The 17,269-nt window shown below is 37.4% G+C and overlaps 1 protein-coding gene across 1 annotated transcript in view; it reads left to right on the top strand.

Annotated features, from left to right (window-relative positions):
- The window catches only part of TRPM3 (transient receptor potential cation channel subfamily M member 3), an 849,162-nt gene that overhangs the window by 566,170 nt on the left and 265,723 nt on the right, over positions 1–17,269 (top strand). Inside the window, 2 exon segments of the mRNA XM_021074417.1 lie at positions 12,776–12,989; positions 16,416–16,540. Of these exon segments, the coding sequence (XP_020930076.1) occupies positions 12,776–12,989; positions 16,416–16,540 (339 nt within the window).

The raw sequence follows: 17,269 nt of genomic DNA, 5'->3' as shown, positions 1-17,269 counted from the left end.
ACATTATACACTTTGACTTCCACATTGAGTCAACTTCCTACATCCACTTATTCTAGCAAAACAGAAGATGAGGTACTGTTACCTGATGTCCTGTCTACATTATGCACTGTAGACCTTAACAATTAGACAGCTAGTATGGGTGTGGCGTTTGCCTTTTATGATGGAAAAAGCCAAGATTCCTTCTCATTGTATAATTTTCTTCTACCTGAGTTTTTTTTCCCTCCTAAAAATTTCTAAGGAATTTGAGACTCTAAGAACCATAGAGATGAAACTCTGAATAAATTTAGTAGAACATGTACTCTTCAAAGTATTAACCAGAAAATTTTATAACCACTTTTAGAGTCTGTAGCAAATAATATTAGCAGTTGTAATAATAATGGCAATTCAAATTTATTAAATGTCTGCTATGTGTCTAGCCCTTTACCAAATACTTATATATTTACATATTTCATGTGTATAGTATTAGTATTATTAGTCCTGTATGACAGAATATATGAAGGCCCAGAAAAAATAAGTAATTTGCCCCATGTCACAGAGCTAATATATGTGTATATTATGATATTTAACAGTAGAGGGAAAACTTGAGAGTTAGCTAGATTTTTCACTCTGTTTCAAAAGAGTGAACACATAAGGACATTGAACTTTGACAGCTCTCCCCAGGCCCCACAGAGCTCTGTTGAACCCAGAGCTGTCTGTTGTCAGTCAGGTTAGGTTAGGTCATCTACATGATTTCTTGAGTCCAGTATAAAATGAAAATGTAGGGAGTTCTCATCATGGCTCAGCAATAATTAACCCACCTAGTATCCATTAGAATGAGGATTTGATCCCTGGCCTTACTCAGTGGGTTAAGGATCTGGCATTGCAATGAACTGTGGTGTAGGTTGTAGACGTGGCTCAGATCCCAAATTGATTGCTGTGGTATAGGCTGGCAGCTGCAGCTCAGATTCCTCCCCTAGCCTAGAAACCTCTATATGCTGCTGGTGAGGCCCTAAAAAGAAAAAAAATCAATCAAAAAATCAATAACAAAATGACAATGTAGGCCCTCACCAGGGGTAAGAAAATCACTTCCCTGGATGTAGGACATGAAACCATGAACCATGTGTGAACTGGGCACATGCCCTCTGCACATGCTTCATCGTCCCAGCGGACTTCATCGACAAAACATAAATTTAAGGGCAAACTTGTCAAGAATTGAAGACAGCACATGCAGAGCATTAAACCCTAAATGCTTCTGAGCAGTGTGACTGGGCTGGTCTCATGCCCATGAAGCGGGCACTGAGCTTAGGTCTTGGCTGTCCTAGATGGTCTCAGAGTAGTCCCTACAAGGGGAAACCTTTCTTTCTGAGTCTCACCTGCCAAAGGAGGACAATTTTCCTTTTTCTTTGCAACTCAGAATTTAACAAGTGAGAACCCCCACTATTCATCCAGACACAATGAGCATTTTGTCCACTTTGGATTCTTACCCTTGAATTATTCTGATTCTCCTGTCTAGACAAAGGAGGAGTTAGTTGTTCATAGGATAGATGACTTCTTTTATTAGCAAGGACAGTCATTTTGTGCCAACCTTTGCTTTCCTTGACTCTTGTTCTCTCCAGAAAACCAGTATGCAGTTTGTCAAAGGGAAAAATCACAAACTATGTCTGTTAAAGAGTGCCAGTCTTTAGACAAGGAAGCATAGTTAACTATTGACAAAGACTGAGTGAAACAGCTTAACTAACTTAATATGTCTTTGGTCCCCTTCTTCTGACAAGAATATTCGAAAGTTGATGATTTTTAACAAAGTGGTCAAAAAATTGTAGAGGACAAATTAATTTTGACCTTCATTAATTTTTTTTTCAAAAATAAGATCTTAGTGTTCCTGTTTGTTGCAGTGGATTAAGAAACTGACTGCAATGGCTTGGGTAGCTGCAGAGGTGTGGGTTTGATCCCCGGCCCAGCAAGAGTAGGTTAAAAGGATCAGGTGGTTCTGCAATAGCAATATAGGTTACAGCTGCAGCTTGGATGCAGTCCCTGGCCTGAGAACTTCCATATGCCCTAGGTGTGAACATTAAAAAAAATTAATTTTTCCCCTCAAAACAACCCAAAATGAAGCACTTGGGTCTTCACAGTGCCAATATGGTCTGGATACAATGTGAGGTGGAATCTGCCATAGTTTGATAGAAGATAGAGTTGGAGAAAGGGAATTCATTAAAATGTGCTGGGCTCTGTAAGAACCATATCCCACCTGTGTATCTGTGTTACTACCTGGACAGTACAGTGTGATGTCACAGGACTTTGATCACCAAAGGCACTGGCGGGGGGACGGGGGCAGTGGTCCTCTAGCTGGAGGCTCAAAATAAACCTGTGGGGCTACTACTCAGGCCCAAGAATCTCTCCCAAAGAGTCTCCTTCATTGGTTTGGGCTAGAACCTGGTCATCCACAGTGTTTTAAAAGTTAACCCAATGATTTTACTGTTCAGTGAGGCTTCAAAAATACTAAATAGGAGTTCCTATTGTGGCTCAGTGGGTTAAGAACCTGGCATAGTCTCTGTGAGGATGTGGGTTTGATCCCTGGCCTCTCTCAGTGGGTTAAGTATCCAGTGTTGCCACACGCTGTGGCACAGGTCACAGATGCAGTTCAGATTTGACTCCTAGCCTGACAACTTTCATATGCTGCAGGTTCAGCCACAAAAAACAAACAAACCCACTAAATAATCCCAGTCTCTCTACCATGAAGCAACTTGAGCCCAGAGAAGTTAAATTATTTTCTGTTAGGTCCCCCATAATTCTCGAACTTGGGATCCCTAGGACTTTCCATCAGTTCGGTTTCTTCTCTGTCATGTATGCCTGGTACAGACTATAGGCAATATTTTTAAAGGAAGCTAATTGCTATTACATTTCTAGATTCTTATAAGGGTTTTTAAAACTTTGTAGTAAATTATAAAATCACTAATATTTGGAGTTCCCTTTGTGGTTCAGTGGTGATGAACCCGAATAATATCCATGAGGATACAGGTTTGATCCCTGGCCTTGCTCAGTGGCTTAAGGAACCTGCATTGATGTGAGCTCTGGTTTAGGTCAAAGATAGAGCTCAGATCCTGTGTTGCTGTGGCTGTGGTGTAGGCAGCTGTAGCTCCAATTTGACCCCTAGCCTGGGAACTTCCATATGCCACAAATGCAGCCTTGAAAAGCAAAAATAAATAAATAAATATAATCACTAATATTCAATGAGGTTAATTACACTCAAAAACTGTGAGCAGGAAGAGTTCTCTGTAACATTAAATCCTAGGTTAAAGGAACTATCTTCTGAGCCCTTCTCAGTACTTTGAGGTCTTCTGCCCTCAGTTCTCAGGCTTGCCAAACCCCAGTGAAACCAGTATCTCTCGCACTTTACAGAGAAATCAATTTTGACACAGGGAGAAAATGTTCAAAACTGACAGCAAGTGATGGATTCTCATGTCTCTCTCTTCTCCATACCAAGCCACATCCTACCAAATCACATGCCTCCAAAGTCCATTCCTGGACTATTAAATACCTGGCAGTTAATTCAGATGCCTCATAAAAATCAGAACATGATGGCATAGGAAGAAGGTACTGAGATGCTAAAGCCCTGCTTAGGCATTTGTCTTACTAGACTGGTAATCTTTTAAAACTGACTTAGAAACAGCAAGATGGCCCCACAGCAGATATTGGGGGCTTTCTCAAAGGCGCTTCTTCATCTGGGGTTGAAGCTGTGTTTATTTAGAAAAGGAAGTCGTTATGGACTTAATAGAATCTTATTTGCTTCCTAATCATCTCTTCCAGTTAATGCTGAGCTGACTTATGGACCAGGTAAGTATAACCTAATTAAGGACTTGTGTTTAAACTTCTCAAGCCACCCACTTAATTCTCATCAGGTTTTCCATTGCTGCTCACTCTGCTTTTTGGATCAAGTTTGAGCCTCTTATTGCAGTTTTCATATAATTTAGAGAATTATTCCTGTGCCTCATTTTGACACTGAGAGCTCTTAACTATTGAGTCAACCAGGATGCAAGCCTCCTATATGGTGGGGTTCTGAGACAGAGTAGGGAGGACTGAGGTGGAGACACTCAGGGTGTGGAGAGGCTTTTAGGAGCATGGCATCTATAACCTCATACTCCTTAAATGCTTTAGGATTAAACTTGATTTTTAAAAATTGTCTATCTTCGCATTACGCAAATTTGATCTGGGACTCATCGATACACACCAAGTACAAAATTAAATAAACCTCACTTCACGAAACAAAATAGCTAATCACTAGACTGTAGCTAATTAAGCAGGTTTATATAGCATGAGATGGTTCTGAGGGGTTTTATAATTGCTCTGTGAATTTCCAGTTTCTACCTTGTAATCGCTAACCATTGAACTGGCAGTGCCTTTAGAAAGCCTTTCTGAAATGGAGACGAAAACTAGAATGTATCACTTAAACTTCTGATCTTAGTCATAGACCTATAGAAAAGGAAAGGCCAACCCTTCTCGAGAAACCCATCTTGCTCTAGAAAATTACACAGAAAACAATTCTGGCAATAATTCATAGAGCATATCCTCAGAGAAGTATTACAACATTTCTAAACCTGGTCATATCCTCAGAGAAGTATTATAACATTTCTAAACCTTTACCTTTGACTTACTGGCATCCATGACCTTGAAGCACTTGGTATATACCACTGAAGAATCACATAAACAATGTAGAATAAGTCATAATGGCATTTTCACTCCTAAAGTTTTGTGGGTCATCAAAATAGGAATCCAGTAACAATGACACCTTACCTTTGCATTCCATATATTTGTGTTCTAGGGAACTTTTGCACGCATCAAACACTTGCTGCAAAACCAAAGACTCCATGAACTTGGAAAGCTGATATCAGCAAAATTGTCTTAGCAATTTGATGCGACATAGTCTTCTTGGCCACAGCTTTAATTAAAAGTACTCATTTAAAATGGGCTACAAAGAATTAGAAGATGAAATGATGCTTGTCACACTTCTCAACAGAAAGGAAAATGGGGCATTTTCCCACTGTGAGCTCAAAAGAAAGGCATTAAAAATACCATTAAAATAGATTGAGCTATAGTAATTCCATAGTAGTATGGAACAAGTACTACTTAAATACCACTTGATTACTTCTAAAAATTAAAGATGGCTTTGCAGTGAGGGTTACAAAGATCTGTCATTTACCATTTTCCAGAATGTAGATTTGTTGTTCTGTAGTTCTTTTACCTTTTTCATTTAAAAAGCTGGGCAAAGTAATGCGAGTAAAAATTTAGGGCTGAAGTGGTGATTAATTATTAAAGACAAATTGTTCCACAACAGCTTGAGTTCAGAATACCAAGGGACAATTATTGCTGTTTTTAAATGAAACAGCCCCAGCCTGTTCTGAGTAGTGATGGTTGCTTCTCCACTCCAGCTCTCACCTGCGCTGGGTGCTACAAAGGCAAGGACACTGTGGTTTGTGACACCTCTGTCATCTCCCTGTTGAATACAGCGAGGCCATGGTAAAGTTGAGTTCTGCTTTAACAAGAGTAGCATTTCTAATGACGAAGAGTTAGAGTGGCTTTAGAAAGAAACTGCAGTGGAATCACCTGCTAAACAAAAAGAAATTTAGCAACACAAAAACTCAAGAGTTTTAGTTATAGAAGCCCTCTGTCATTTGAACAAATGTTTGCTATTATAACCTCACAAAATTTTGTTGGTTAAGTTTGTGGTTTATAATTCAGAATATGTGTTTTTGTGTATATGTGCTTGTATGTGTTGGCCTCCAAAACACCTTAGATCAAACAATGCAATTTCAAGGAGAGCTAACTTCTGTTTTCTAGAGTGTGTTCTTTAGATGCTATTCTGCATCTCATTAGCTCATCACACAGGCTTTCTGCTGCCAGGCAGGGGCACAAATGGTGGAAGTACAGACATAGGTAACCCATTTGTGCTCAGTTTTTTTCTAGAAATTATAAGTCAGGAACTAAAAGCCTGTGGGAGAAGGGTAGCATAGCCAGCCCAGCACCTTCCTTCTGGAAGGTGCTTTTAATAACTTGCACCCATCACTGTGCAGATAACTCAGAGTTGAGAAACAAAGGGCTACTTTGAAGGACACATTAAAGAGCTAAGGCAAGCTATGTGTATCTTGCTGTATAAAGAAGTCATTGATAATGTGAGGGCTTGTAATCGCCTATCCAATTTACATGAAGTGGTTTTTCTGCCATTCCAGGCATTTCCCACAATTTAATCTTCACTGTTCAGTGTGGTGGGTCAGATCACCCTCATTTCACAAGAGAGGTTCTCAAATTGACCAAAAAACTTACAGCTCCAGTATCTGATGCTAGAGGGTAATGCTGCATGTGACTGGGGAAACTGTGAGCAGGAGCACACATCACCACCGCAGAGTACTGCCCTGGTGATAAAATTCAGTACACACATTAGGAAGATTTCTTGTTATTTGTAAGCTGATCCCTTAGCAATTAATGAGCTCACCAGTGGACAATCAAAACTGCTTATCTTGACAATCAAAATAGCTCCAAATTTCAAATCACATTGACCATTTAGCAGGAATTGGTTAATTGCTCTGGGTACAACCATTTATGATCTTGAAGCTGCTGATTCAGCATGTGGGTTAACTTATATTACAAGTGCCTGGAGAGCTTATTAAATAACATGAATTTTATGAGTATAAGAATGTAATTTAAAAATTTAAATCTCCAGGTGATCCTAAAATGTTATTTTATCTCTTAGTTTTAATTATCCTCTTATCCCTAAACTGTTTCCTTGAGTTGCTAAACAATAATACAACAAAAAGTAACAAATGGATTCTCTTTTTTTTTTGTCATTTTTTAGGGCCGCACCTGCAGCATATGGAGTTTCCCAGGCTAGGGGTCAAATTGGAACTAAAGCTGCTGGCCTACACCACAGCCACAGCAACTCGGGATCCGAGCCACATCTGTGACCTACACTACAGCTCACGGCAACACCAGATCCTTAAACCTGCTGAGCGAGGCCAGGAATTAAACTTGTGTCCTCATGGATGCTAGTCAGATTCTTTTCCGCTGAGCCATGATGGAACTGCAAATGGATTCATTTAAATCCTTCCTCTCTTTAGTTTTTTACTTACCAAGGGAAGGACACAATAAATCTAAAATAATGACAGCATCAAAGGACCAGGGACACACAGTTTTTGTTATTTATCAGCTTCTGGTTAATCAGGGGGTAGGCTGGTAGTTAATCATGTGTTCCTTTGTATAAGAATTCGTCCTGGTCAAAATGAATTAGGTACTTGGAATTGGGTAGCTCATCAGTGGCTGCACTTCCCACGTTATCAGGGCCTGAGTGGTTCTTCCAGGAGTTCCTCCATTCTTCTCTTTGATTTTCATGTCAAGTATCGAGTGTTCTTTCTTCCCTTTGGCCTAGTGATAAAATTAAGACATACCACTTAGAATCTTGGTTCTGGGGAAGAGTTGTAATCCTTGCTACTCCTGTGGTCCCTGCAGAGCTAGTTAGAAATGCAAAATGTCAAATCCCATCTCAGACCTCCTGAATCAGAACCTGCATTTTTGAGGTTTCCCAGGTGAGTTTTTCATGTTAAAATTTGAGAAATGCAGCTCAGCTAGCGTTTCCAGTGTAATAGTAGCTTTAGTAATGGATTAGGTGACTAATTATTAGATGACTAATTCTGATGTTCCAGTCACTTGTCTTGCCTGGGCCTCAGTGTCCTCATCTGTAAAGCATAAGAACTGCAATAGATGATTTCTAGTTCCCATGATTGCTAAGATATTTCTAATCTCCCTTTTATTTCTAAGCTTTAAATACATCGTAGCCAGTACAGAAAGGAAATCATAGGTCAGGTCAAACATGACCCCTCCTGTCAGAGATCTTGCAAATGGGGGGATGAAACTGATAAACGCCAGAAACAACCAGAAAAAAAAAAAAAATTAGACCGGGTTTGGTTGAGAGTTACATTGCGTCAACCTGAGCTTGCATTCTTAGGCAAAGCAGATAAGAGTCTTTGAAAAACAAGAATGATTTATGTAGATGAAAGGGGAGGGACTGGCTTTCCTAGAACTTGGGGAATAGCATTAGCCAGATGCAGAGAGAAGTGGGGAAATGCCCGTAAATCAGTAGGGCAAGGCCAAATTGTAGGGACCATGACAGGCAGAATGGGAGTTTACATATGATTTAACAATTTGAATTGAGAAATAATGTGATCAAAAAAGAATTGGGGAGAGAAGTTGGCCTCTTGGTGGCTCATAGAAAACACACAGGGTAAGAGGAACCATTAGGACGTTGCCATAACCCAAACTGACATCCTAGCAAAGAGCCTTTATTATAGCAACTGAAGCAATAGAGGGAAGGGCCTGGTTGAGAGCACCATTTGAGAAATAGATCATTAGGACTTGCAGACTGCTCAATTATAGGTGAAGGAAAAGGCAAAGTAAGGAGAGGAGGAATTTTTGTTTTGAGGTCAAGAGCAAGGACCTGGAGTCAGACAGATCTGGGTGTGAATCTGCTCATCACCACTTAGTAGCTGTTGAACTTATTCTCCTTTCTGGTCCCCCTTTAGTAAAACGTGGATGTTCCTAACCTCGTCCTTATTGGGAGGAGTCCATGGAATGGAGCGTGTAAAGCACATATATGTGCCTGGAACACAAGGGATTTGGTTGTAGGTTTATTCCCACCCCTCCACCCCCAGTAGATAAGAAATTGAGAGTCAGAGAAATATGCAAAGAGAGCCTCTGAACATGACCTTACACAGGCGGGACACTGAGTACCTCCATTTCTTCCTCTGGAAGACAGAGAGCTGGGGATGTGGTGACCTGAGGTCATTCAGTCCTTCCCCCACAGAAGCACTTACTAACCCTGTAACAAGTGTTTCATGATCACAAGCAAGCTTTTCTTAGTTTTCTAACTAGGAAAAAGATTAAGCTAGTTCAAAAGGAATTTTAACACAGTTACTAGATTTGTTGGTCATTTCGCAGGGAACTGCTTACGTAATCAGTAAATTGACTCCTTATTGCTAAGTTGTATATGTAACTTTATAAGCCCCAAAGCGAATTATTTACCCAGAGAGACTTATTCCTAAAAATAAATTTGGATTATTATTGCTAATTACAATAAATAATTGAATGCAATATGTTATTTAGCTAGGTTAAGCATACTAAAATTCTTACACAATCTCTGGAGTGATTTAGTATGAATTGCAATCTCTCTTCACACTGACTGCATAATACGTGCATATCTGTTCCCAGATACTACCCATGGGCCAGAATCTCACATTATTTACCTGGCTAAATGAAACGTATAGGTGGGGATGTTCATTGAGGCATCTTGAAGTTCCAAAAGCCATAATCACACTACTTTTCTCATTTTTCAGAAAATTTTACTGTTCTCAGGTATATCTTCTCTAACCACTAGGACTCCATCTTTACAGTTCTTCAGAAATGTTAGGAACTGCTACCTACACTTGCAAGGGCCACATAATTTTAGAAGTATATTTTATACTTTAGATGCTTTTCTTTATTTATTTAGATACTGTATAATTTATATTCACCTTAGAAGAATATGGGTGTTTATTTAGTAGAGTTTTTGATGAAATAAGAGAGTGATGTTGAGCTCAAGTTATTGAATAACTTGAAAAGCAGCTTCTTAGCACACTTGAGGTGATCACTTTAACAATAAAGGATAATTGTAAAAGCTTTTATTTAAGAAACACTTGCATTTGCTTCTACCACTGTAATATCCTCTTTCCAGCCCCAAGGCTCCTTTACTTGGCACAAAAGTGCAGGCTGTTGTTGAAGATTTCTTTTGGTAGGTGTCTGAAAGTTCTTGCCCTCTGCATGAGAGTTTGTGTACAAAATATTCAATTCCTCACATTGTAAACTCCAGTTAAATTCTGTTGATATAATATACTTAGCTAAAATTGCCAACCTTTACTCTTTCCATTTTGGAATTGGTTTTTACTAAGTAGATCAATATAGGGCCAGCTTGCTAAATTCTAACATTTCCTTGGATTTCCAGTATATGTATATGGGAAACTTTAGCTCTGTGGTATTTAGTGATGATGCAGCTTATTTTATCAAGCTATTTTCATATTTTGTATGTTTTTGCTTCACATTTCAGCTAAACATATTTAAAATATACTTAAACAAAAGAATTGACATATAATCTTTGAGGTTTTTGCAACAATGACATCTCCCAGATCCAAAAATATTATAATAAATTGTCATCTCCTGGATGACCTTATTTATTTATACATCCCAAAGCAGATGTTTGCATGATTACATGGAAGTCTATTATTTTTTGTGGCTATGCAACTTCAACATTATAATACTTAACAAATTCCAAAATTAATCGCTACTTTTCTCTCCCACACAATATATATAGACTTTAGAATGCTTTAACTCTAATTACTGCTCCCTAATTTTTAGCTATATTATCCATTGATTTAGTTCTATCCCTTTCCACTATAAATTAGGCACTATTATCATTTTATATTTTACGCCCAATGCTTTTTAAGATTGACCCTGTATGTGCTAATATCTTTGGTTACCATTATTTCTTGTATTCCAGCTCATCATCCATCTGGGGTCATGTAACTTCTGCCTGCTACATATATTTTTAAATTTCCTTGAGTGAAATCTGCTGGAGATAAATGCTCAGTTCTTGTAGTCTAAAAGTGTCTGTAATAAGCTTTTATTTGGGGAAGATATTTTTGCTGAATTCTATACTGACAGATAATTTCTCTTTGCACACTGAAGACACTATTCTGGCCTCCATTGTAGCTATTGAAATTAAGCCTTTAGTTTCATGACTATTCCTTTGTAGGTGATCTGTCTTTTTTTTCTAGATCCTCTTGAAGGCTTACCCCTATCTCCCTTTTGTGTTCTCCGTGAGTATCTATGGGTGGGTTTTCTTTTTATTTATCCTACTTGGGATTCATAGAGTTTCCTGGATCTTATAATTGGTATCTTTTAATAATTCTAGGAAATTCCCAACCAGTATCTCTTCAAGTATTGCCTCTTCCCCATTACCTCTTTTCTATCTACAATTCTGATTATCTCCTCTAAAGTTCCCAATTTTTCTTTTATGTTTTCAATTCCTCTATTTTTCTAGGCTGCATCTGGTTTATTTCTCTGGATACATAGTAAGTGTACCTGATCTGTAGTTTTATTTATCCATTGTATTTTCATTCAATTATCACATTTCAATTTCTAGACATTCTGCTTTTTATTCTTTTTCAGATGTATGTCATCATTTTTGCCACCTCTCATTCTTTATTCATATATTCAGTTTTCTCATTTTTTAACATGTTAAATGTAGCTATTTTATATTCTCTGAGCATTTCACTATCTTTGAGGATCTGAATCTGCTACCTGTTGTGTCTTTTGGTTCTCATTTATGCAGCTTTATTTCCTTGTGTAATTTGAGGTTTTATTTTATGTTATTACAATTAAATTCTTATTTTCCCATGGAAATTATTTGAGACCTGGATTGATGATCCATGCCCCCACCAAGAATTTGCATTTGCTTCTGACAGTTATCTGAAGCCATTATGCCACAAAAACCATGGTATATTACATACTCTAATATTTTTCAAACCACACTAAGAGTGTGAATGTGGACCAAAATCTACATAAGGGCCTACTTTTGTTTATATAAATAACTGAAGGAGAATTTTTTTCCCCATCTACTCAGAATCTGAATTGAGGCATGCAAGTTTCCTTGTTCTCTTCTTCTGACCATCAGACTTATCTATTTTTCTTCCTTACACTTGAAAGTGGAGCCCTTTGAAGTATCCCAGCTTTATGTCGGGGTCTCTCCCTAAGCCTCCCTATACTGAATTAAACTATTAAAGCACCTTACGATCTCCCACGGTTTAGGAGCAATGCTCAGGACTAAAACTGATTTTGGTTTTTCCTTCCCTCCTGAGGGTCTAGCTCCCACTTGGCTTAAGAATCTGAATATCCTCTCCTCTCATGCCAGCTCAGCAATGCATTTCAAGAGACTTTCAAGTAAATCTGCTTAACATTCTGTTTACAGTTAAAAATGAAATATTTATATAGTTAAACTGAGGCCTAAATGAGCATTGATATATATATTATACAGATTTTTATCATTGTATATATTTATAACATTTTTATATATACTTCCATAACTTTATTTCTAGTTATATCTGGTAATACCTTAATATCTGATACATACTTTCATTTTTTCAACTATTCTTGAAGAATAATTGGCATGACTTTCATCACTTTTCTCTGAAATATAATACATTTGATATGCAGTTATTTTAGAATTAAGTATAATAAACTATTATTGTATTTTAAAATTTCTCATTACATTATGTAGAACTGTAGAATTTTTCAGAACCTCTCAAAGTAATCTCACAAAAACAGTCATACCTAAATCCAGTTGGTATCAAGGGATTACTTATATTGAAAATATTAGAAACATTTGAACCATTGTACAAATATTAAGGTTGGTAAAATATAAACATGATTTCCTTTCAGCAGAGAACTCATTTCAGGGAAAGCTGTGTTTACACTACATTTTAGAAAGTTAAATAATTCTAAAGGTTGTGGTCATTCACAATTTCAAGGAAACCTTTTAAAATGGTGACTCCCTTGGTCTAATGAAGGCTCTTTTTGTAAAGTAATTGATTTGTCCCTTTTGAAAAATATAATTTCTTCTAAGACATTTTCTTCAAGTAACTACACCTATCATTATAATCAGTAAAGAAAGCAGCCACAGCCAGCCCTTCCTTCTCTCCCTAATCAATGGCGTTTCATCTTCTAGTATGTACGAGTATCTTTCGATACAAAGCCTGATCTCCTCCTACACCTGATGACCAAGGAATGGCAGTTGGAACTTCCTAAGCTGCTCATCTCAGTCCATGGAGGCCTGCAGAATTTTGAACTCCAGCCGAAACTCAAGCAAGTCTTTGGGAAAGGTCTCATCAAAGCAGCCATGACAACCGGGGCGTGGATATTTACTGGAGGGGTTAACACAGGTAATTGGAAGTGGGAGAGAAAAGGACAATGTAAGGCGATGAGAATGTTGGGACTAAGATGATTTTCTTCTAAGATTAACTCTATTTGCATCTCCCTACCTCATCCCCTACCCTGTATGTCCCTACTTGCCAGGTTTTTCTCCTTTCACTGATTCTCTCTCCTTCCTTCACCTAAAGTGTAACTGTACTGTCATTTCTCAACCAGGAAGAATTATTTACACATAAGAAACGGGTTGGGATATTTAATACTTGACTATGCAGAATTTGTAAACATGACTAATGGAATTTCACAGGATATTTTCAATACCTCAGTTGCCAAATAGGCATCCAATTATTTTTTAAGGAATAACTTTTGCTCTAAATTGGAGGCTCTGCTGGTGTTCTTTAAGTGATTTTAAGTTTGATGCAAGTAGCTTTAATTTTTGCAAAAGGCGATTTCCCTCTAGGATATAAATTGTGACAGCAAAGTCTGGAGTAGTATGTATTTATTATTTAAAATATTTCATTGAATTAACTCTGCACCAACAGAAGATATACCTCACTTTGAATTCCAAGCAGTTTTTTTTTTTTTCTACCTGCCAAATGAGTTTATATATTGTGATCCAGGCAGGCTGTCAAATCAATTCTTACAAACCTACTTAGAGTTAAGTGCTTATCTGCAGAACATTATGAGCATGCAACAGATAATGGAATGGATGCCTACAAATTGTTTTTGACATATTTCCCCAGCTTGAGTTGCAAGTGCCAATTGGAAGAGACAGGCAGTGCTGCAGTAAGTTAATTCAAGCTTGTTTCAAGACTCAAAGTCTGCATGTGTGGACACATTTGAAGTCAATGTGGACATTAAAAACAAAACTCTGGACCAACTAGTTTTAAGTAAAACATTACCTCAATATCATTTATTCATTTGTTTGTAGTTTAGATGATGTTTGAAGGAGACCTGCTCTCAAATTGTCCTCAATACCTAGAATTTGTGGATATTCAGTGCACAGCTCCATGGGTGCATTTCCGCAGTGAACTCTGCAGATCATCCAAGCCTATCCTTGTCCTGTGAAACCCTGACTCAGTCTTAAACTGACATGATCTTGGAATGACCTGCTCAGACAGCTCTTTACTGTTTATTTTGTGGTAATCAAATATCTACAAAGCAGTGTTTTTCATGGCTGTTCAGGCTTTAAACTCCAACTTTGACTCACAGCTTAACAGGCATAATTTGCCTATGATTAGTCTTTTACTTTCCTGGCATAATCTTCATTTCCTATAGAGACTGACTCAAAGGTTTCAAAGGAAATTCCTATATATCTTCTGTTTGGGGGAACATAGACCATTCTTTATTGTTTTTCTTCTTTTGTGAAATGCATCCAAAATCAAAAGAAGGGTTTACAACACAAGTATTGTAAACCAAAGAGTTTACCTCTGTCTTTGTCCAGGCATGGGGTTCAAACCAGCACCCAAAGTGAGGTTCTAGTGTGGCACGCTCAGCTTGGATAAGAAGTAATGGTACAATTGTGGTAGATGGAGGTATGGTCCACCAGGACATTAAACTTCTTGTCTAGGACTGGCCCCAAAAGGATATTTGCATATAAAGAGGAAACAGTTCAACACTAGTATTCACAGCTTTACTCTCGTATTTGTTTTTCTTTTTCAGTACTTTCTTAGAAGATCCACAGATGAGCTAGAAAGTGAAATTAATAGTCTTGTCAACACTCCCAGCACAGCTCAATGTGGATTACTAGCTATTTACACTCTTCCATTATCTGATTTTTTAAAGAAAATTTTATTAAAGTATAGTTTGATTTATAATGTTCCTTCAATTTCCAAGGTACAGCGAAGCAATCCAACCATACATACATACATACATATATATGTATATATACATTCTTTTTTTTTATACTATCTTCTATTATGTTCTAACCCAGAAAACTCTACACAGTTCCCTATGTTGTAGAGTAGGACCCCTTTACCCATCTGTTCTAAAGAGATAGTTTGCATCCACCAACCCCAAACTCCCTGTCCATCCTCTTCTCTCCTCCATCCCTGCTGGCAAACACAAGTCTGCTCTCCATGTCCATGATCTGTTTCTGTTTTATAGACATGATCATTTGTGCCATATTTTAGATTCCATATATAAGTGATACCATTTGGTATTTGTCTTTCTCTTTCTGACTTCTTTCACTTAGTATATGAAACTCTAGTTCCATCCATGTTACTGCAAATAACATTATTTTGTTTGTTTTATGGCTGAGTAACATTCCATTGTATAAAAGGAATGTTAATATATATAATTCCTTTGTATATATGGAATGTTAATATATAATCTTAATCCATTCATCTGCCGATTTTTTTTTAAAGGAGTCTCTTTCTGTTTGATTTTATGCATATTGTAGAATCGAGTTGTTCATGTGTGTCTGTTATCTTTGTGATTAAATTGCCTGGTGTGTTTTGTGAGCTTAGTTAGTTCATTGCTCAATTTCTGACCCCTCACTCTAGGCTAGCACCAAACTGCAATTCTGTTCAATGGAGAAGAAATCAAATCCAACTCAGCTTTCATATAGGAGATGACACTAGGTGTGAATTTTTTCTTGAAGAACAGGTGAAATTTTCCTTGAGGAATATATTTTCTTTGAGAATATATTTTATGTCTTCTGTAAAAATGATTACTTAAAAGGGAAGTTAAGATTGGAAATTTTATCTTTTTTGATTGGTTTATAAAAAGATAAAAAGTAGGTTCCCAACTACCTTGTAAACTGAATTTTCTCACTCTTAACTAAGGTGAGAAAGACTGTGGCGATGGCAAAGCCATTATGACTGAAGAGGAAAATAATTAGAATGGTGAAGATTATTTATGTACTTTTAACATAAATTTTCCATAGCCTATGTCAATATTTTCTTTACAAGCAGAGTCTCCACATTATATATCCATAAATAAGGTGAAATCAAGGTTAAAAAAATCAGAGCTAAGTAACTACTCTATTTGAATGACTGTAACTCATACACAAGCTGTGATGTAGATTTAATATAATATTATATGTGATGCTCTTTATAGGCTATAGTCATGCTATTAGTTTTTAGGCATGCTAACACTTTATTATGCTTATAAACAAGAAAAAGATTCTCTAAGTTTAAAGAATTGTATTTACTCTTTTGACAGACACTATCTGCATCTTTTTTCATACCAAATAGAATAAGAAATGCATTGATAGAGTTCATATACAAGTCCAGCAAGTGTATCTGGCATCAGAGCTACAAGTTTATGTTCTCTTCCAAATAGGTTTATGTTCTCTCCTGTAGTCTGTATAGAAATGTGTCAAAATTCCATATTCAGTGAGTTTAATCATAGGAAAAACAGTCATCACAATTTCCTTTAGAACAATGGAAAGTAATTGCTTTAAAATATAAAAGTAATCCTTCTCTTTTTCTTCCCAGGTGTTATTCGTCACGTTGGAGATGCTTTGAAGGACCATGCATCTAAGTCTCGAGGCAAGATATGTACCATAGGTATTGCCCCTTGGGGAATTGTGGAAAACCAGGAGGACCTAATTGGAAGAGATGTAAGTCCTGGGAGTTGCCCCTGTATGTGACTTCTCACAGAGGTGATATCAAAAGAGTGAAATAAAATTAAATTTCAAAATATGCATATTACAGTCCTCTGTTAGACTCCACCTCCCAAAATGAAACTGATGTTAGGAATAGCCAATGGGAGATAATTTATTTTTCAAAAGCTATCTATGTGACCTCCATGTTAATTCTTATGATCAGGAAAGGTCCTTAGTAAGACTTACCAACTACCTTCTTGGGTTGAATCACCCATTAGATTTTGCAAGTTCTCTTGGCACAGTTTTGCTGAGATCAATTAAGGACATGAAATCATTGAATGATGCATTGAATGAGGACTCTTCTCACTCCACTGACTCTTTGTTATCTGAATGTCCTTCACCTAGAATAGGGGGCTACAGAGGGAGAGTTGATCCATTCGAACTTGTGGCTTCCCTGGTAGGCCTTTCTTTGCTAAATGCTTGAGTGATGTGTAGGCACAGTGGGATCTTTATTTCCCACTTTGGAACTACTCAGATACCCTTAACCAAATTAGCATGGTGTCTTTTCTGTTCTGATGTCTAGAGCCACAGATTGTCCAATCAATCAACAACTTTGCCAGAGAGAATTTGGTCTCATTCTTTCAGTCATCATCTTATGTCTAGTTCTCCCAGGGTTCCTTGTTTTGTTTGTTTAAAACCACAAACAGGTCATTCTCTATCTCCTTTATAGGGTTTTTCTCTTAC

The sequence above is a fragment of the Sus scrofa genome, chromosome 1 (genome assembly GCF_000003025.6).
Source record: "Sus scrofa isolate TJ Tabasco breed Duroc chromosome 1, Sscrofa11.1, whole genome shotgun sequence".
Lineage (NCBI taxonomy): Eukaryota > Metazoa > Chordata > Mammalia > Artiodactyla > Suidae > Sus > Sus scrofa.
Note: the sequence above shows the minus strand (reverse complement) of the source record. Positions and strands in the feature narration are given on the sequence as shown.